We start from the raw sequence: 22,687 nt of genomic DNA on the forward strand, positions 1-22,687 counted from the left end.
CATCAGCCTGACTACACACACTGCAGAGCAAAGGCCTCTCCCATGCCTCTCCAATTAACCCTGTCCTTTGCCAGCTGCGCCCACAAACGCGGGTTAATGACATCCTAGTCGAAATCAAGAGGAAGAAATGGATTTGGGCAGGGCATGTAATGCGATGGCAAAATAACCGCTGGTCCTTAAGGCCAACGGAGTGGATTCCAAGAGAAGGCAAGCGTAGCAGGGGCGGCAGAAGTCGACGATCAGATGCTTCTAAATAACGACCGGACGAAGGCCGTTTCTAATGTCTATTATTTCTGAAAAAAAAGCCTTTGAATATTACACACAGGGACGGGCCTCTTCATTTGTGCATCATGCTGACAACATATCATTGTCTGAAGTAACACAGTACAAATTTTTGAATCTGTAGGTAGGTAGGTTGGTAACAACTGTAATGATTCAGGAAAGAACCAAGTAAGGGGGGAGTGGGGGAGAGGAATCAGGACGACGACGGGCCTTCGGGCCGCTCTAGATGGCCGAGCACTTTGGTGCTCGGGCGACCTCTTCGGCCCAGCCTACTGTCAGAAGCTATATCTCCGGCAGCGAGCTGCGCAGAGCAGCCTCCCATGGCTCCTGGTGTCCTGACCTTTGCCACGAGGGACTGGATTTGTTCGGGCAGGTCAGAAAGATGTGACTAAAGTCGGCTCTGGTGCTAGGACACAAGTGGCAGTGAGGAGAGGTTTTACCGCGGGTTATAACTGAGAGAAGGAAAGAAAGAGCTAGAGACTGTGGCCGTTTGAAATCTGCGCCACAAAACCTGGTCGCTTTTTGGAAGAGATATATGCGGGTAAATAGCCATCTTTCGTCGACGAAATACATACATACTGTCGTAGCATATTCTCTGCGTAAGCTGTTTTCTTGAGCGCTCACTGAAGTCATCAACGCCTAGTGTTCCTCTTTTACCCTACAATTCCCTGATTCAACCGTTCGTGAAATATGCAGTAATTATGTGAGACTCTTTCCTTTTAACCAACATTAATTAACGGGAACGAATGCAGCATAAGGTACCTAGGTTTGTTTTATTTCATACGGCTGTACACCTTGTCAGCGAGCAGTGGATTATGCCCAGTGACTGCGAACAATCGTGTCTTCTGATTAAAATTTCTCTTCCAGCTCATAAACGGTCATTATAAGGTGAATACTGCCCAATTTTTAGCCCATTCCTCGGGTTATAACACGAAATGAAGGAATGTTCTAACATTAACCCCTTTGGACGCACGTAATAACTGTTTAAATATTCATTTTTTTCCAAGGCCAAATACTGACAGGAATAACCTTAACAGCGAGTTGCTACCGAGAATTCTTCACTGATGTTTCAAAAATTCCAGCAGACGTTAAGAATTTGAGTCTATTTATATGCTTGCATGTTTGATTTATAGCCACCCTGCAATGATCTTGTTGTAGATCGCTGTATCAAAAAAAAAAATCAAATCGCCAGCTTGTGACATGATGGCGTTTTGATTTACCCAACACAGTGCTTTACCTGAAAAATAGGCGCTGCAGTTTTTGGCACACATTCCCTTATCCATTGGTCTCGCAGCATTTTTTTTCGCAGTATCCATCGCCTCTGACGTACAAGCTGACCCACGGTAACTGAACCGAGTAAGCATGTCTTGTCAATAGACTTGGTTCCCGTTCATCGTTATGTTCCAGCCGTACATTACGAGCCAATGAACTAAAACAGAATCACCAGACGTATTGAGAAATTTCGAGGTGGAGGCCAAGCCTGCATTTCTGCGACAAAACCCACGAAAATTCTACGGATTACGTGTACTTCTTTCATAAGCCGCCAGGAGATTGGAGGACTCTCATGCGTTTGCACGGAGCACCGGTTACAGCCCCATCTTCCGCACTTCGGAAGTGAACCGGTGACGTCACGATATGCGCGGCGCCAACAACCATAATATGAGGGTGCAGAACCGTGAAGGTGAGCATTGTGCATGAAAGATTCTTCATGAGCGGGGCAGTGGCCAATTTACGTCGGGTTCAGCGCGCGGAGGTTCCCGTGTTTAATGTTCGCTGTTTAGAAACGAAAGGCAAAACATTGCTGCATGCTCGTTGCTTTGTACTCATACATTGCCGGAAGTCGTTAACGGCCGACAGGCTAATGTTAACGCTTCCAGAAACGCAGCCAATAGGAGGCCATTCTGCGTGAGAAGCTACGCAGTAACCATTAAATGCTCATGCGGGGCGTTGTCAACAGGATCCAGATAATTTCAGAGTTTATAAGTTCATATAACTCACTGCCATTCAAATTTCTTCCTAGTGATAATTAATACACAAAAAAAAGTTTCACGATGCCAGCGCTTCAAGGATGCCTTTGATTTCGATCTTTCGGCGCGGTATTTGGACCGCGTTTAACACATAATTTGTTCTGCGCCATATTTCAGCGTGTTCTGCGATGTTGTCTGCGAAACTTTTACTTTTCTGTCGCGAGTACGAGCCGATGTGGCACAGCTTTTTCATTTGGCGGAACCGCAGAAACAGAGCGGAGATGATATAAACAGCTATGTGAGGCAGGATAACTCTATCGCATGCTCATGACGGCACTGAATAAGCAGTAAGCTTATTGTCAACGTAAGCTTATTGGCAGGAGGGTCAATGAAGACCCTCCTGGAAGAATCTTTGCAAACTGGGCAGTCGTCACCACTTTGTTGCATGCCACCACCGGAAAAGGCACAACGCTTCCATGCTTAATAAAGGCGAAAGAAGAGTACTGTTTCACGTACGCCGAATAACAGGCACCTTCACATGGTGGTCAGTAAGCATATCATCCAGCTAGAACCCTACAGTCGGATGCAACTTAAGACTGCAGCGTGTTTTCCTCCCTCAAAGGACCCCCTTCCAGCCAGTGGCGTCGGCCGATTCTGATGACCCTGCTAACGTGACAAAGCAGGGAGTGGTAGATAAAAGGTGATAATCCCTCCTCTCTGAGATCAGGGACAGTTCCCGCTTTTCGTTGTGGCGCCGCTCCCGCCATTGTCACGCTAGCACGGGCCATGAGAATTGGCCGACGGCACTGGCTGGAAGGGGATCCCTTGACGGTGCAAAGTCGCTGCGTTCTTGAGTTGTACCCTAGTATAGTTGAGCTCACTTGGAAATTCACCCTCATCCGTCATGTCTTCTAAGAGCGCAGGTAGGCCTCATGCGGTACGGGGGTTACAGAAGGGGCGGAGAACGGAAAGTTAATAGCTGCGATTCTGCCAATAAAGCAATGCAGGTTTCGTTTCAAGAAATACTCAACACTATCGCAAGTCTTTAAAAAAAATCGCTTTGAAAAGCTCGTATCAAACCAAACTTAATTTATATTGGCCGCACAACTGACTCAACTGTGGCAGTGACTGCTGCGGATGGTTCTGCAGGGGGCACCACCGAAAACAGTGCGAGAAGTATATCCCGACATAGCAAACCGTCGTACGGTTGCGTACATAAGTAAACGAAGCACGCTGTTCCCTTCTAATGTAACCATGCTTTCTCAATCGGAAACGAAGAAACACTTTTTTCCGTGAGAAAGCGCACTGACTTCCACTACCAGCATGCGCTTACCATGGCTAATAATAGTTGGTTTTTGGGGAAAGGAAATGGCGCAGTATCTGTCTCGTATATCGTTGGACGCCTGAACCGCGCCGTAGGGGAAGGGGCAAAGGAGGGAGTGAAAGAAGAAAGGAAGAGAGAGGTGTCGTAGTGAAGAGCTCCGGAATAACTTCGACCACCTGGGGGTCTTTAATGTGCACTGACATCGCACAGCACGCGGGCGCCTTAGCGTTTTTCCTTCATAAAAACGCAGCCGCCGCGGTCGGGTTCGAGCCCGGGAACCCCGGATCAGTAGCCGAGCGCCTTAACCATTGAGCCACCGCGGCGGACTTGTGCAAGCCACCGTAGCTGCCGATTACAATAACACAAAACATGAAAAATGTTGGGTAGCAATAGGCTGCTCCGTTTACTTTTGTCCCCACTTGTACGTTTAGAACACCGGTAAATTTTTCAATAGACGAAGACAGGCGCCATTTTGCTTTTCATTTTCTAGGTCTGGTTTTTTCCAAAAATGAAAAGAGCAGAGGTAGACTTTTAGGCGCATGATAAGAACGCAAGCGAAGCAGTGCTAAGGCGAGTCCAGAAGCAAAGCTCTAAACCATGCTGCCAGTGCAGAAGAAAAGGTAGGAAACAACACCATTCCTTCAGGTCTTGGGGACTCACTCCAACAGTAGCAGTAGACAGGACCTCAGCGTCTGCCAGTTTGTCTTTTCAGACGGTTCTCCGTCGTTTAGCTGGTGGCATGCCCGAGTTGTTGCAGCGAGCGCAAAGCGCACGGACGACGTCCGCCGCTAAGTCGGCGTGGTACATCATGAGTGCATTCCAGCCGGCCGTTTCAGTGACTTCACTGCCGTGGGCACAGATAAAGTCAATGGCACTGCGGCGGAGCACGCCGGCGTTATGGCGGTCGGCGAGGATGAGTGTAGATGTGGCATTGTCGACGTCCATGCTTTCGATGAGGGCCCCTTCGCACAAGTCCTGGAGTGTCCGCAGGCCGTACTTGTCAGACGCTACAAGTAGAGAGTCCGCCATGTCGCGTAGTTTCCGAGTACGCCCGGTATAGATGAAGAAGAGCAGCTCACCGAACACATCGTAGTCAATGTCCGAAACCACGACCTCCTTTTCCTGAGCTTCCAGCATCTGGTGGCTAAGCATTGCTCGAAATACGGGCGACCGGGAGGCCAGGATCGCCTTGTGTACGCGGTACGCGCCTCCGCCGACCTTAATGGTGATATCGGAATGGCTTGCGCTGTCATGTAGCCAGTGGAGGTCCTCGGAGAGCCGGGACTGGGGTACTATGGCGCTGCCGCTCCTGCGACTTTCAGGCGTGCTGACGTAGCCGCCAATGACTGTCACCACACAACGCATCGCCAGGTCACCTTCCCTCAAACTGTGACAACTGGTACACTCCAGGGCGCTTCTGGGGATGAATTTATCGAAACCCCAGCCCCCTCTATGCCTGGAGAATGATTTGAGGCTTGTACGTTTTGCGTTCTGTTCCTCATCGGCTGCGTCGATGACGCAAAATACAGCCTCGGCAAGTACGTCGTAGGCGCCTGTATAAAACAAGAACAGAGACAGATATTGTTCGTTCATATCGAACGTGCGCTGCCTAATCTTGAGGTACCATTTATCGCCGCCTTCCTGTTCTGAGGGAAACGGTGAGCTGTAGATCCCGTCAGTCATCTGTTGCGAGAACAAGTGGATGTTTTTTATGACCCAGAGGAAAGAGAGCTTCTCAGTTTTGGGTTCAGTTACGCAGTCGATCTCCATTGAGGACATTGTGGCTAAGCTTAGGGCAGTCGTCGGAAGCTTTTCAGAAGCCCTGCTTACCGCGTGTCTGTAGAGCCGGGTGGCTTACTGCAACCGCACTAGTAAACCGCAGTCCTCAGCCACGGTCTACTTCTCGAAGGAATCCGGACGGCAAGGCTTGTCTGCCGGTTGTTGTTGTTGTTGTTGTTGTTGTGTCTGCCGGTGCTGCGCAGGGGTGCCGTTTCGTTTTCCACTTCTTCAGCAACGATCTCGTTCCTCCAAACCCCCGGGATAGGTGCTTTTGTTTTATTCAAATTGGAGTGAATAAACATTTTCTACAACAAAGGACATCAGGTTGTTCTCTTCGTTGTGCATTCGAAAATCCCAAGAAAATGTTGGCCTCCCGACGCACAATCAAAAAACTAGGTTATCTGCCTCACATACGAGACGGAAAAGAAAGTTGAAGAGCTTTTAATGAGTACTTGAGGAGAAGAAGAAGAAGAAGAGTCATTTAAAACATGACATTGACGGCAAAAGAGCCCCATCTAAGGGCTGTGTTTTGTAGCGATTTTTTCCGCATTCGTTGCTTTGGCCGCACTTTCAATAGTAGCTGTCTTCTGTGATGTCAGGAACTGTGCGTATTTGCGGCGTAAACGCGATCATAGCTGTCTCAGATGAAGCGGTTTAATAGCAGTGCCGTCACGGCAAGCTTTCTTGTATCTAAACAAATTTTATAATGAGGCAATTTAAATTAACTAAAAAAGAAGCCTCTGCCAACACCGCGTATTTGTATAGCAGGCTAAGCAAGTTTAAAACAAAAGAATATGGCTGTAAGCCAAATAAGAATTTTTAGAAATAAAATTATTGTAATAATACAGGCAATGGTCTGAGATGCCCGCTCGCTACAAAGGGCCCGACCATCCGATCATAATCATCAAGAGCACGACATTAACGCGGGCCAAATGCAAGGCAAGCACAGCATTTGGAGTGTCGCGGAGGTTGTGGGCAAATGAGGAACCAAGACGTTTAATGGATAGAATAAATGGAGGTTAGTTGGGTGGGCTTGAAATCCAGAGAACTATTGCGCGTTGCCATCGCTCTTGCCCGGTTCATCAGCCAGTGCTGGTCTTCCGGAAGTGAGCAAGTCAGCAACGCCTCCTAGTCCTGTTAGTGGGTTGTTGATTTCTCGGAATATCTGTATTGCTCTGGCGTTCCCATGCCATGTGGTATAAGTTACCTACTTCACCGCAGAAGCCGCAATCAGGATAATGCGAATTTCGAAGTATATAGCTGAATTTGACTGGTTTGTTACGAGTATTTGATAGCAATTTCCTCTGAAACCGCCGCGTTGGCTCAGTGGTTATGGCTCTCGGCTGCTGACCAGAAAGACGCGGCCTCAATCCCGGCCGTGGCGTTCGAATTTCGATGGAGGCGAAATGCTAGAGGCCCGTGTACTGCGCGATGTCGGTACACATTAAAGAACTTCGTGTGGTCGAAATTTCCGGAGCCCTTCACTACGGCGTCTCTCATAGCCTTAGTCACTTTGGGACGTTAAACCCGATAAAGCCAGAAAAACTTTTCCGTGCCGTTTAAAAGGTCACCACCCACGCACCCATCCCCCTTTAATGCCACGGTCTGTATGTATTAAGCAGGCCTTCCCATATGTAAACGGTGGTGGTGGTAGTGTTTTTTTATTAAAATAATAGTGAAAGGGAAGGAAAAGATTTTTGCTAGCCCCGGCATCTGCCATCGATACTGAAGCACCTGAGCTGGGGCAGCGGAAATAAAGGATAGCAGACAGAATGGAGAAATGAAATCAGAGTGGGGAGGGGACAGGAAGAGAGGATAGGGGGAGAAGTAATATGTACAAACTATTTACACAAGAAGAAATATGCCGACGGAATTCATGAACGACCCTTATGGAGCATTTCGCATAGTGCTTCGCATCCCTTTCATGACCGATATCGGGAAATAAAATTAAGAGGCTATTGTAAGACACGCACACGCGCACTAATGACTCTGGGAAATTTATGTGCCACGTTTATGTGGCATCTCTTCCGTCTTCCGTGTAGCTGCAATGCGCAAGCACATTTTGCGCGAGAATATACGAAGAGAAGAAAATCTACAGAAAACCGATTCTATACCATAAGCTTGGCGCATGATGGCCTTAGCTGCCTGTGTGCCATAATACCCAACACAACACAAAACAACAAACAGAAGAAAAAAAACGGCAGATATACAATGTCTATCCGGCACATTTTTTTGTTTAATTATGAGCGATCTCTTGCATATACACCACAAGTTCGGGTTGAATCGCAATCTGCATCTCTCTGCATGGTTTGCTAAACATGATCCGTTTTCTGTACCGACGCTATACTCCGTTTCAGACATAGCAGGCAACGCCGAGGAGGTCACGGAAGTAATGCGTCCGCGGAACCGTATTACTCCGTCAAGTATCATTCGTCCTTCTCGAAGCCTCGGTGAATCTTTTGGACGAAAACAAAGAGCGGTATGAAACGGAGTGGTAGCTCTCAAGCGGTTGAATCTGTAGGGCGTTCTTAACTTGGACCCCCTGGCTATAAATTACTCTGAGTGTGAACTACTTTTTAGGCGCGGAAGCAGTAAGGGTGATTCGCCCTACCCGCCGCGTATGAGATCGCCAAAGTCATTCTTAGTTCCCGAAGTCTCGATCAGTTGGAAGGCTAACTTGTGGCAAGAAGTAAAACGAAGTGTAGGAGATTATCATTCATGGCGCTTGAGATCCGTCGCGATGAAATATCCTTGTGTTCATTGTGGTTGTAGGGCGAACTATTTTTCGGGTGCGGACTTAGCCATCGTGAACAGGCGCGCTTGCTTTGCACGCAGCATTGCCTGCTATGTATGAAATGGAGTGTAGACTTCAGCATTTCACGGGCTAATCGCACAGGGGAAAAATGCGAGCCAAGCCGGACTACGGCAAACACATTAGTCCGGCCAATTATTTTGCGCAGGTGGTTACAAATACCGACGATCTCATCTTTTATGTATAGGTTCCCTACTCGACACGTGCAGTCCAGACTCTGCGCTTCTGTTCCACTGCGCATGTGGTGCAGAGAGGCTACACCGGTACGGGCCGGAAGAATTTACGTGACGTATATGTCCGCCGGATAGATTAAGGCCCGCCCCCCCCCCCTTTTTTTTTGCGCAAGCGAACACAAGTGTGCGCCATAGAGGCACGTCATTTAAAGAGTTCGCTTAATTCTGATGTTAGTTTCCGCGTGACATCTGGGCTGGTATTTAAACGGGACTGTAGCCCTAGAGTGTTGTTTACCAGTTTTCCCTGATGGCGCTTTCTACGGTCTCTCCGATGCTGCTACTTGTTCTGGCCTCTTCAGTCGCTTATGGCGGCTTACAGCTAGTAAGTAGTGTAGATCGCAGTCAGTAGCAAATGTACACCTGCGTCTTTTCAGAGTTTCGTTCCAGACAAGAAAAAGTGGAGATACGTGTTATCTTTTCCGAGCACGATTTTTTTTCTTACTTTATCCGGAGGACGGTCAGCACTGTGTTCCCCCTAAAAGCAGAAATAAGGTCTTTTCGTTTAGTTAAGCTGGATATCTTCTTAGTTTTCCCATTTTTAAACAGGAAATTTGCGATACGGTTTCGCTAGCGCCGGAAGCAGAACTTATGACACCTCGTTTTACGAGGTGTCATAGGTTAAGGCAGTTAAGATGTAGTTGGTCCTTTTGTCTAAAAACGCGGCACATCTAGTTTGCCTAATCTACATCTCTCCTAAACTCACTGAATTACTTTGTCGTGCATACTTATATCTTCACTTTTTTTGTTTTTTGCAAGGTCCGAGAAAGAGCAAGATTTTTGCGTGGAGCTAAATGCGACGGATTCGGGCTTTTTCGAGTTTTACCGCTTTGGAGGTACGTCAACTGTACTAACGCGTCTTTCATGCTTACGTCGCCTAGGAAACGGTGAAATCCTCAAAAGTACGCAACTCTTCACACTGAGCTTTGAAGCGCTTGCCGCGAACACATCTTTATTACCAGCGACTGCTTTCGGTAGAGACAAAAGAAAGCAGCTCTTTCTAGTAGCTTCAAATAATACTGCACTGGGCAGCAGCTCAAAGGAAGACGCACCTCACTGCTTGCTCCTGGTACTCATCAATTTTTCCTTTCTTTCTCACCTTCCTTCCTTCTTTCTTTCCTTCGTTCCGTCTTTCCTTTTTCCTTTCCTGCCTTCTTTCCTTCCTTCCTTCTTTCCTTCATTCCTTCCTTCTTTCTTCCTTTCCTGCCTTCTTTCCTTCCTTCCTTTCCTTCATTCCTTCCTTCTTCCTTTCTTTCTATCTTCCTGTCTACCTTTCTTTGTCATTTGATGCATATAATTGTCTCATGTGCTGCGGCAAAACGCAAGATTCATACTTGACAATGAGATCAGCACCCAAAGCATGTATACACCAGGCAGAAAGGAACAACACAGCGAATAGGGGAAATTCAAAAATCCGCAAGTGCGCTTTTCCACATATCTTTTAGCCAAGTACAAGATGGCCGACTTCTCTATAAAAAAACTGCGGGGGGGTTATAGAACAAGCGCAAAGGGTGTGGATAGAATCTAAGAAAAGTATTTTGGAAGAATCAAACGAAAACTACTCCTACTTGCTTTGTTTCAGCTGGAAACGCATGGTCGGCGATCTTGTCTCGGGCAACATTGGTATGCGGGAAAGCGCACTTGCGTAATTTTGAAAATCACCTATAGTGCACTCTTTCCGACATATAATAAATAACACATCAGAGGAACTAATCACGCCAAACTTGCAGCACAGGACTCTTTATTAAAAACAGGATTAAAAGCACGAGGAAGATGGACGGTAAACAGTCAAGAAAATGTGTTTTAAGATCGTTTTAAGACTGGGATTTTGATTCCTAACAAGTGCAATCAGGCTTGTCTGGCAGACTACGTACAGCGACGTTAATTCGCCACGACCGCGTATAGGGCTAAATGAAACTGCAACTACCCTTATTTTAGTAATTCAGTTATGCTAGAGTATTATCTCTTTCTTTTGTGTTTCGCGCGCTCCTTTTCTGCGTCTTCGATAGAACATAAAAATCCCTACCTATAGTTATTAGAGCAATTTTTTAAGCGATGTTGATGCCTCAGGGCATAATAGGGTATGAAATGAGGGATGACGAGGATGCTTAAATAAATGAAAAACAGGTTGGCTCATCTAATAAAATCAAGTTGTGAACGATGACTTCGCTCCTTCGCGAATCCCCGATTCGAGGCCGCCTGAGCCCGGTTATAGAACCTCGGGCTGAAAGGTTGGCGGCCTCGTTTCAGGGATTCCCGGAGTGCGTAGGCACCCATATAAGCTTAACATGGCGGGGTGCGGGTGCATCGGGCGAGCTCAGTACGCCAAAAGCAGGGACGTGGACTCGGCCTCGCGCAAGATTTAGAATTGCAGTTTTAGAATCTGAAAATGTACCCGGCTACGGTGCGCGTGATGACAATTGCGATGGCGGATTCCTCTGCAGCCTCTGGGGCGGTGTCTGGACAGACAAACTTTATTTCGCAAGTGAGTATTAGGCCCTGCTGGGTCCCTGGGCCACTGCGCGGTCCCGCACTGCATCAAGTAGGAGGTCATGTCGGGAAATGACGTCGGCAGTCCGAGCCACCGCAGCAAGCTGCGATGTCGGGTCTGTAGACGTGAGCAGGACCTCCCAGTCCTCCCAGCTCGAGATGGCGTGCTGTGTCTGGGGGGAGGGTCAGCAGGGCAGCCGAAAAGGATGGGGAAAGTGTGGCGTGAGGGTCACCGCATAGGGAACATGCAGGGGATGTGCCACAATAGTGAGATAACAGCTGAGGGGATGACAGAGAGCGGGTCTGGAGGTGTCTGGAGGGAGAGGTGGTGTGAGGAGGGTGGATGAAGAGCAGTCCATCACGGCTGCGGTTGTTTCATCACCCGTGCAGGCAGCGTCCACCCATACGGCGCCCGGCTCGGAGCCGTACACTCGGTGGACTGCCTTCGCACGGGCTCTGCAGCGCTACTCATTGTGGGAGGAATATATATTTCTCAACAGCGGCTTGATAACCAGCTCGGTTAAGGTGTTGAGGAATGCGAAGGAGGGTTGGGTCGTTGGCCGGTATTCTGATTCCGAGGGACTCCAGGATATACCGGCCTGTGGAGATTTGTGCAAGCTTGATGTACGGGGCCTGTTCCACAGTAAGCAACCTCCGGTATCGCACTCCGAGGTCGCCAACTGGCCTTCCACGGTAACTGTACTCCGTCCACGGTAACCACCCTCCAGATAGTTCCCACAGTAAGTAGCTTCCGGTTCCACGTCTCCCTTGTTTTCAATATAGATGTGGAAGATTTTGAGAAAAGTTTATTTTTATTTATTTACAACGTAGTGCAGGCTAAGCGCCCAAGCAGGAGTGGCATACAGGTATATAAAATGCAAAATAGCATGAAAGTACAATGTTCAAAACACACCACATTTGGTAGGACAGCGGAAGCGGTTCGCGCCGCCCAGCCCCGCAAACGCAGCTAACATAGCTGCTCCTGAGAGCCCCAGAAGCGACGCCAGTCCCTCGCCCGTCGCCTCGGAAGGTACATACCAGATGCTGCGAAACCTGAATGCGCAGCAACGACAGATCCTCCTGCATCAGATCAACCTGGTGTGGGAACGCGGGGAGCTACCGGAGAATTGGCGAACCGCGGTCGTTTGTCCCAATCGAAAGGCAAGGCGCCCGCCTACGGAGCTGAGCGGATACCGGCCAGTGGCATTAACATCGGCGGCAGGTAAGCTCATGGAGCATATGGCGTTACAGCGTCTGAACGAGCGGGCTGCGGAGGCTGATTTGTTTGATGAGCGGCAGACGGGTTTCCGTGGGATGCGGTGCACGGCTGATTCTATATCGGACGTTGTTACAGCGCTGGAGCATGCCAGGGCGGCAGGCCAGGTTGCGCTGCTGCTACTACTGGACGTCTCGGGCGCTTTTGACAACGTTCACCGCGCACCAATCCTCGCGGTGCATGCTTGAGGGGGCCAGTGTGAGCGGGCGCCTTTTGCGATACGTTCATGGTTTCCTGAGGGGGCGCACCATGCGCGTACGAGTAGGGGGTAAGCTCTCCAAGCCTCGCCCGGTGGACATGGGCGTGCCGCAGGGCTCTGTCCTATCACTATTTCTGTTTAATGTAGCCATGTCGGTAGCCAAGGCCTCACACCGAGTCCCAGTAGAAACAACGAGCTTGTAGTAATGTTTGAAAGCTTAATGTTGTATTTAGTATCGCTTGTTATAATTAAACACTAGGAACAGAATCTAGCGATCGTACTGTGGACAGCGAAGTAATAAACTACCGAAAAGCAGTTTCTTATCCATACTGACTAGTTAACCATATGTGTACTCCCGTTGAAAAGCAACACTTGCCCTCAACATGCATATGCGGCCCAAAACGTTCGCATAAACTTAACAATCCTTTAGGTTACGCTTCCTGTGCTCTGTAAAGCACCACAGCTGATGCGCATATATTGAGATATTCAGACATGTTTCAGATCATCACCTCATCCCAACTACACTCCCCTGTGTCGTGATCTGGTAATGACACCAGAGTCTATTCTGTAATCACCTGCGAAACTGAGGCGCCAATGGCAGAACTAAGGCGGTGCCCGATACACGCCTTCGGGCTGTTAGTGCCCGAGGGTCTCAAACTAAGATCGTGGTTGCAGGGCTATCATGGGAAGAGGCTCAGAAGCGGTGTTCCGACGGAGTGCAACCTGCGTGTCACAACGCGGTGGACTCGGTCACCGTGTCTGGACCAGCCCAGGCCGTGGCCAAGCTGGTCGAAGATCTCACAGCTAAAAACGTGTTCGCCCGGAAGGTGGACAGCATGGGCGTGGCGTTCCACAGCAAGCTGATAAGCAGCGTGGCGCCGGCTTTAAGAGAAGAGTACAAAAAGGTGAAAAACGTAAACTCTCACATCAGCGCTTTAGCATTACGTATTATACAGCGCGGTACACACGCACATGCTCCTTCTTAACTTATTTCTTACGTTTCCACGCTGCTTCATCTTCGAGAAGACTGTTGTCGCCAAAGAACTCGACCTTTCATCTTGATGCAGGTAAAACTTCAGCAAGGTGAACATTAGTTGGGCCTGTATCTAACTTCACGAATGCCGTTATTCAATCAGCGATCTTCTCAAAATCCTTCGACTATAGGCAAATTCTAGAAGACATTATTGCCGATAATAATGCGAGATTTCATTGCTTTCATTGACCAAGTTCTCCCAGAGCCATTGCACCAGTTACGCATTACTAAAGCATCCACCTAGTATGGAGCAGATACTGGTTGCATTATCTGTAGCGGTAACAAAATATAACCAAAAAAGCACTGTGTTTGTTGTTTTGTAGCTCGGCTTAGGCTGGTTACGGTTCTCTATGGAAAATCCCGTTTGCCAATAATATCTTACAAGTCATGACAAACCTCACTCCGCCGCCCCGTGGGCTCAGTGGTTATGGCGCTGGGCTGCTGACACGAAAGACGCGGGTTCGATCCCGGCCGCGGTGGTCGAATTTTGATAGAGGCGAAATTCTAGAGGCCCGTGTACTGTGCGATGTCAGTGCACGTTCAAGAACCCCAGGTGGTCGAAATTTCCGGAGCCCTTCACTGCGCCGTCCCTCAAATCCCGAGTCGCTTTCGGACGTTAAACCTTCATAAACCAAAGCAAACAAACCTCAATCATGAGTCACAGCAATTACTGTCGCCTGGTGAGGATGAAATTTGGCCACTGGGATGGAGCACGTGACCACCATCTTCTGCTCATGCCATAGCTTATGTAGATGAAGCGCACAACTTGCCCTGGAACGTGTCTACTGCACATGCCACGTTGTGCCAAAAACAATTCCGGAGCCCTCCACTACAGCACCTCCTTCTTCCTCCCTCCTTTATACCTTCCCTTACGGCGCGGTTCAGGTGTCCAACGACATATGAGACAGATACTGCGCCATTTCCTTCCCCCAAAAACCGATTTTATTATTATTATTAGTTAAAACTATTGATATATCTTGCACGCTTGTAACTTCTGGAGAAAATCACTCCTCTAAATCTCTGCCACATGGAAGTGCATAAGATCAAAGTACCATGAATCATTTAGCAAAAACGACAACCATGGCTTCTGAGTTAGGAGGTTAATACAGTTATGTTCAAACGCATAAAAACAGTTGATGCCATGTTCAGAAGCGTGAAGAGTTCTTGGGCATGTACGCAAGCGCAGTCAGGCGCAGAAGCTTCCTCAATGCGGGCAATCAGTGAAGTAATCAGGTGGTATTGCCGATAACCTCAGAAGCATGTGATTATCGGCACCTACACTTAGTGCACAATGCTTGCTTAACCATGCCACAGGTGCTTCCAGAAGCTAAGCCTCGCACCAAGCGTTGGGTGAGTTCGTCGGTTCCAGAGAGTCGCTGGAACGAGGCCGCCGTCAACCAGTGCTCATCCGACTACTTCGTCAACAACTTCCTGAATCCAGTGCTCTTCTGCGAGGCCCTGCGGCATGTGCCACCGGACGCCATCGTGGTGGAGATTGCGCCCCATTGTCTGCTGCAGGTAGTGTTCGCCTTAATCATAGTAGGCGCTTAGTCATTCTTTAATGATCGGACAGGTTTTGTGAATCTAGCAGTTGTGTACCGTGGAGTTGCCTTGAATATACCTAACATTGTTCTAACTGCATACATAGTTATGTGTAATCATTAGAGGATATTATCCAGCGATTCCTGCTGATCAAATTCGTTGGCTGGTGTGTGATGATTTCTTGGACACTTCTAACTCCTCTGATTGCTAAATTTTTCTTTACGATTGGCAAATAACTACTAGTATAGAAGCAATTTTTGTTGGAATTGGTTTGATGTTCCATAAAACTTTGATGACGCTGGACGCCGTGACTTGTAAAAGAGTGTTGCGCATTTTAATTTCGAGGAACGCTTAAATTTGTGGTTTAAATTAGGCTTTCGTTGTTCTGAATTGTTATGCACATTGAAAGCATCGGACGAATTTCTTGTTATTCACGTAACTGACAAAGTCATGTTTTCTTAAAGTAGAAGACTGGCCGAGTTGGTATGTACTCATACTGAAAAATCAGCGCACACTATACAGCGACGAAGCGTTCGTGTTGTTGTTTCCTTTCTTCGTCCCTGTATTGTGTGCGCTGTTTTTTTCAGTATCATGTTTTCTGTTTTAGAAAGTTGCAAGAACGCTTTCTCAGGCCCGTGAAAAGAGGAACGCATAATCTGGTCATTTTTTTTTCAATGACCTTCAGCAAGATTTCGGCTTTATTACGAGCACAAAAACCTCAGTTCGCATGGCTCTCGGCCACATTTTTACCGAAACTGCTGCCGCGGGGCGGAATTGTATAGGCGGCTCAGTTTGTAAAGAAGTGCCATGGAAATCTACCAGTTTACCTGATGATGTCATTCTTCACTGCGATTATGAACCCGAAAATCGTCAGTCTACGAAATAATTTCATGCGTGATCTGCACTTGACCACCCTTCAAATGCGGCATTTCAAGTGTAATAGATAAATTTTCATCTTCGATCCGCTTTGCTAACATACATACGGCAACGATGCAAATGACAAGAGGCCGAGGTTGAGCAGCACAGAAACTGGCCGGGGGATGTCAAAAATCTTCAGGACGGCAGCCCCTCTTGCTTATTCCATACTTTATGTAGATTTTCTTACGGTTGTGAGCACTGAGCTCACACAAAATAAGTCAATTCAAGTTTCTGATTACTTTCCAACTTTAGTTGACTAGTTCGAGGTTATTTGCAAGGCGTTTTGAACGCGTTGCGTTGAAAATAGAAAGCGACTACTGTGGCAATGACTATTGCAATCCTTTCTTTTTTCTTTCCTACGATCGGTCAGCCACCGCTCAGATAGCAGAGTCGATGACTGAGTTATTCGTATCCACGAGCCGTGATGTTACAAATGCCATCAACCGAATACAGAAAGGTAAAAGATCGAAGCCAGAAAACGATCCTTAGAAAATGCGGCTGCCACAGCTGTGTACCTCTTTTCTTGAGTCATTTTTTGCTATCTGTCGTCTTTCGCTCGCGCCTTTTGTTGCCGAAACTGGCGTCAGGCATCGCTGCCAGGCTATTCGTCGTGACGTCACAAAGGTAAGCAAAATTAACAAAGGAGAAGACGCGCACCCCGAAAAGAACTGCGGAAAATACGATCCTACAGTCCGTGATGTCATTTTACCCGGTTCATTATTTCGCAGTTCTGTGTTGGTCACCCATGTTTTGGATAGCGGAAACCAATGATGGTAGGCTCTTAGTCCTGGCTTTAAGGGTGACGTGTACCAAGTAATCGCGGCACAAGCATTGTTGATAGCATTATTCATTGAAGATTATATTGCTTCTCACGGCCTTTATTTGGACTGCCACCCTGTCTATGTCTACAGTCTGTCCTAGGACGCGGTACAGGCGCTCGGGCCAGTGTCGTGGGCCTCATGAAACGCAACGTGGACAACCTGTCCTTCTTCCTGAGCTCCCTGGGAAAGCTGCACACCCTGGGCGTTCAGATGGACCTTTCGCCACTGTACCCACCGGTTCCTTGGCCCGTGCCCCGGGGCACTCCAAGCATCGGCCACCTGGTAGCCTGGGACCATTCACAGCGCTGGGGCGTCGTCGGATGGAAGGACTGCATTACCTTGCCGGAGGGACGCGACCTCTTTGTGGGTATTGCCGAACCGCAAGTAGAACTCTGGGCTCGTCTAACAGAGCGACTACAAACACGTACAAGCGCACAAAGACACGAAGTAGGAGGCTGAGACACCACGGGCGCTTGCTTCCAACTGAAAACTTTATTGACAGAAACACACAATAAATCGACCTTGCTGCATGACGTCATCTGACCGCGCTACCGACCTCAGTTGGCCACACTCAGAAAATTAATTTCTTTGGCTGTCAGTGCACCAGATGGTGCGCTGACGCATGACACACCCACTTTCCTAATCAGATCTTTTTGTGCGCTTGTACGTGTTTGCAATGCACCAACTCGCCCAACAGTCCATGCTCCAGAGCAACTAGTCTTCTTAAGTTTTGAATGCAAGATTATCGTCCACCGCGTGGATTCCGATATGCTGCTGATAAGTGATAAGCGCAAGCACAATAAGCAAAAAATAATAAGACAAAAAATAAGATAAAAAATGTATTCTAAAAAGAAAACAGCTAATATATATATATATATATATATATATATATATATATATATATATATATATATATATATATATATATATATATATATATATATATATATATATATATATATATATATATATATATATATATATATATATATCGCTATTTTGCCTGAAATTAATTTTACTTCTGTATACAAAAGTATTCCTTCTCTTTTTTTTTACTTATGAGGAATCACTTGCGCTCAAGCCCTTCATGCCGTTGTGTGTTCCTGGCTACCCCCTATTCACGTGGTTGTAGCTACCCTAAATGTGTTGCCAAGAGCATGCGTCTTCCACGGACAACCACACAGGGGTTTTTCGACCAAACCTCTATTTCTGCCTTCTCACGCGATTCCAAAACCAGGAAGCCTATTCAACGTGATCAGGTGCACGGGGTGCGTGTGGAAGTGGCTTATTTATTTCGTTAAAGAAAGAAAGTGTACGAATTGTAGATAAAATAAAAGAACAAAGAAAGCCCATGCAGAAAAGTAGAGAACAAACTGGGTAACAAGTCGAAGTCACTAAGAGATTCCTGCAGCGTCATTTTCCCTCGAGAAATGTTTTTCTTTTTTGTACCTGGACGACTTAAACTCTGCAGGCAATCCTAAGCTGTCTGCTTAGGTGCAGTAATGCGAAAGCATTTCTCTTACTGCTGCCGATTATGTTGCTGCGTGTTCGTTTCTTTATGGCTTTGTCGTTTTTAAGTCGAGTGTTCGCCCTAACCTCGGTTCTACCACATCTGAAGACGTGGGTCCAGTTGCTAGAGCGTCTAGTAAGGACATCAAAGCAGTAATTAATATATTCATTAATGCTTGAATTCGACTTAATTACCGATTAACGTATGAAGTAATTCAATAATTGAACGAATTGAAACAATTACGTCAATTATTTTGAAGGCCTAATTGAATATGATTAAAACGAATTGTTATTTATTTATTTCAGTTAACTAATTCATCAATTCGATTAGATTATCGATTGTTCGTCAAGTAATTGAATGAATCGGCTAACTATAAATCACCGAAATGGTATAGTAAATTGGTAATTAATTATTTCTCCCACTTAATACTCACTTAATAAACCATTTTGGTGCTTTATATATTCGTTCATGCTATTACATAATTATTTATTCAACTGTTCTATTAACTCTCTCTATAATTGATGATTGACAGTTCACCACGCTCTGCCAACAGGTTCTGTACACGCCACTCATGAGACAAGAAATGCTTTCTCATTCTTTTTTTTTTCAAGCGATGTTTATGGCCTCAGGGCATAGAGGTTATGAAATGAGAGATGAGGAAGATGCTTAAATAAATGAAAAAAGGTGGGATGATCTAATGAAATCAAGTAGTGAACGATGATATGGACCCTGTGTCCAGGCAACATAGGAATCTGGATTGTCCGGCGAGAGACCCACCGCCACCAGGTGCCGAATTCTCGTCGGCTTCAGCGTCGGGCAAACCTACAACAGGTGGTGGATATCCGCCTCACAGTGTAAAGGGCTTTTCTTTATGACTGCAAGTGCATGCTTCTGCTTTCTTTCAGAGTGAAACTGCCATTCGTAATGATGTCCAAGAAGTAGACAAAGACTCCACGTCTGAAAATAACCCCGAGGAAGCGCTTCTCCATTCCGTGGCACGAATTCTTGGTAAGTACCAGCTTTTTCAGAGTATTCTTAGCTCCATCCTCAGCTTTTCGCTCTGTAGTCGGAGTGGGCAGCGCCGTCCACAGCGGGCATTGCAAGACGGTGATGAATACGAAGCACCAGGCGTTCTTCATTGCCGATCGTCCGCGAACTTATCCTTAACCACCCTCAACCACCTATGTCACGTAAACTGAGTTGCCCAATTTTTTAGGTCATCCTATGTTCGCCGCATGCAATTTGCAATACAAGCAGTCACCGCCTGGTTATGGCCTGGTTATGGTTATGGCGGATCCTGCCCAATCTGCCCTAGCTGCTCTGTGTGCTTGTGGTCTGTGCAAGATTAGTATATCGCCTGTACAAATTGAGTAATGTTTACAATGCATTAGATCTTACCTCGTTCCATAGTCGTTGCGCCACCAGCGTCGACCTTATGACGGCCAGAATAGCCCAGAACTGAACATCATACGAAATAAAAGCCCGATAGATGTGAAATGAGAAAAGTGGGCACCGAGCGACTGCCAGAGAGGCTTGGAAACCAATCTACTCTTGGTAGAAAACAAAATAAAACAGACGGGATAAATCATTGGTAAGCTCCTCGTGTAGGTATCGAATACGCCAGACTCAGCGCTGATTTGGTAGTGTAGAAGCACTAGGCATTGTTATTTAATTAATCGATCCTATAAAACGTCCTATCGCAAGCAGGGACAAACCACGACAAAGTATGGGTGCCGTCTTTCTCGTGGCCTCTCCCTATTTTCGCTAAACTTTTCAAAAGATCGATATGCACCAACCGGCCCAAGAAGAAGAATGAATGAGGATTATTTCGCTAAAGCTAGAAAATGCGGCTACTCGCAGTTAATTCTGCAGGCATTAATGTTCGGGTCAATGCTCACTAACCACGTACTCCTATGCTAATCTTCCCTGTTCTACCCTCGCAGTGGTGTTCTTTATTACAGCAAAACAAAATTCAATGCAGCATTCACTGTACAAAGTACTTAGTGTTAAAACAAGAAAACTGCCTCGCTTTAATTGTTTTAGAAAAATGGGGCCGGCAAGCAAAAAATTCTCTAAAGCGTCGACTGCAGGACAGGCATCTTCTAATCCCTTTCTGTTAAATGGAATGCACTTTACAGCACATGAGATTTTTTGTTGTGTCTTAGCAGAAGCCTCAATTTGCAGCATTTAATAAATTAGTGTTTTTCGTTGACGTACCGCAGGCTTCGAGGACCCGTCGTCGATAAACCCTACCATCAGTCTCGTGGACCTTGGCATGGACTCCGGGATGGGCGTCGAAGTTTTGCACGCGATCGAGCGATTCTGTGGAGTCGTGCTGTGCATGCAGGAGGTTCAGCGATGCACTATTAACGCGTTGCTAGAGATCAGTGGCCGCACCGGTACCCGCCAGGCAGCCTGAAAAAGCAGGGAACAAGTTCAGGTTCCACGAACATCGCCACGCACCCTGCCTTCCTTGAAATAACTCTCATCAATTCTTGTGACGTTTGCTGAGAGTGCGATGATGAGGGCATCGGAGAACTGGAGTTTTTATTGCTAATGCATACCATTGTTACATCTCACATGCAATAAAGGCGGCCAATAAGCAGATTGTACGGTACCCACGCAGCCTCTCCTTTTTTGCGGCGGCGAATAAATAAGCGATTACTATGCATGGTTTCAAGGACGACAAAGGGCGGCCAGTCTCGTACGCTTTTCGGGGCACAGAAACACTTTATCATACTATGGTATATCGTTAAACGCTCCTAGATGCCGTCACGATCTGAATAATTCGCAATGAACGCTTAATGGGTGATGAACAACCTAAGCATTGCTGATTGACTGCAAGATTGAATTCAGTCAGCAAGCTCTTTACTCTCTTTACGTCCCCATAAATATGTGAGCGTTATACACTGCTAGGTGCATGCACTACCGGCAGCAGACATTTACGAGATGCATGCTCTCATAGAAACAAATATTGCAGGCCTGTCTCGCATCGCCGTTGCAGTAGAGGATATGATATGCTATGTAAGGCCCTTCATATCTTTAGGCATTGAAGACAGTTGGTTCACGTGACAGTTGTGCAATAATTTTTTTCCGCGCAATATATTACTTCCGATAGTGCGCCTCCCGCTGTACCAGCACCATGTTTCCCCTCGACTATCAGCGGGTGGCGGTAGCCAAATGGCTTCAGCAGCTGTTGAAACAGCTGCTGGCTACCAGAGTCTGCGAACGTTCTTTTATTTTGCATGCCGTATGCTGTTCAGGTCCTACAAAACCTGACTCTGTGGCTTACTGAAAATAAAAGTTTCAGTTTGAACAATGGCAAGGATGCCAAAAAAGGCACGGCCCCTACAATACCGCCATTAAGAACGTTTATTTCGATGCAGCCTTCGTTCTAATATCTGCTTCTAATGAATTCCACGTGATGTCGCACGTACCCGTCCAAGAATTATTCGTTAAAATTAAGAAGCGTTCAAGCTGCGCTGTCAGACCAGGTTCTTTTTTAAGGCGACAACATTAAAACGGACGTTCTGAAGGAAAACCCGTGCGCGTTGTACCACAAATTCAGGATCGGTCAACAGAGTTCGTGACGTCACACCGCAATCAACCAACGACAGGGAGACACCGCTCATCAGTTGTCAAGGCGGATGAGCGGTTGGCGCAGTGCCAGATGCGCTGCAGTCATGACATGTGAAAAGTTGCAGCTGCTCTGTGGTTGGCGCGCCGAGTCATATGACAGAGCTCTTGAAGTGGCTGTCAAGGTAGAGGAGCTTCTCAGTCGAGTCAGCAGTGGGTTTGTGTAAAAAGGAAAAGGCTCCAAAATTATTCGTGTGTAGCGTAACGGGGTCTGTGGTGTTGTGAAGGAAGGCTAACTTACTTTGAACACGATCGCGTTCGGCTTCTTGGGGGTCGATTTGGAGTTAGAAATTTTTTTTTTTTTGCTATCAAGTACCGCTCGACAACTCCGCGTTCGGTTCTATACTTCGAAATTTTTGAGAAACGCTTCATTCTTCAGAATCAGCGTGCAATTGAAACGATCCATCGATGTCTGAACGAGAAGTTAATGGGGCGTACCTATTCTTGAGCGCACTACCAGGAAGTAGTTTCATTGTAAAACTGAATATATCCCCTTTTATGGCGCCGTCCCGGTCTCTCCAAGGATGCTCGAAAGCAAGTCGGACGGATGGGTGGGCAAGCAAGACTAAAAGAAGGAATGCACTCCGAAATATTTTATATGGTTTATCGCAAATCCACCGAGGAGCGAACACACACGGCTGCACAACAGGGTTAACAGTGATACGTGCTTATAGCATTTATAGAAGTGCGGAGCTAGACAGAAATGCAACAGTGGAGGATTCCCAGTGAAGGAAGCAGGTTTTTGCTCTATTAAGATGTGCTTGCAACTTTTGCTGTGTTTCTGCACAAGCGTTCACTTCCCGCTTCTCTTTCTGTGCCGATGGGAGGCGGAGACGGGGCATTCACACATACTCCGTGCTTACCTGGC

The 22,687-nt window shown here is 47.0% G+C and overlaps 2 protein-coding genes across 3 annotated transcripts in view; both read left to right on the forward strand.

The window, feature by feature from the left end:
• LOC144101260 (fatty acid synthase-like) overlaps positions 1 to 22,687 on the forward strand; it is a 118,069-nt gene that overhangs the window by 62,727 nt on the left and 32,655 nt on the right. The window lies entirely within an intron of this gene.
• LOC144101477 (fatty acid synthase-like) lies at positions 10,820 to 20,800 on the forward strand. Its single transcript, XM_077634658.1, has 6 exons — positions 10,820 to 10,879; positions 13,022 to 13,264; positions 14,707 to 14,910; positions 16,764 to 17,036; positions 19,089 to 19,191; positions 20,406 to 20,800. The coding sequence occupies exons 1-6, from the start codon at positions 10,820 to 10,822 to the stop codon at positions 20,600 to 20,602; spliced, it is 1,080 nt and encodes a 359-aa protein (XP_077490784.1). The 3' UTR covers positions 20,603 to 20,800.

Source organism: Amblyomma americanum, chromosome 8 (genome assembly GCF_052857255.1).
Source record: "Amblyomma americanum isolate KBUSLIRL-KWMA chromosome 8, ASM5285725v1, whole genome shotgun sequence".
NCBI lineage: Eukaryota > Metazoa > Arthropoda > Arachnida > Ixodida > Ixodidae > Amblyomma > Amblyomma americanum.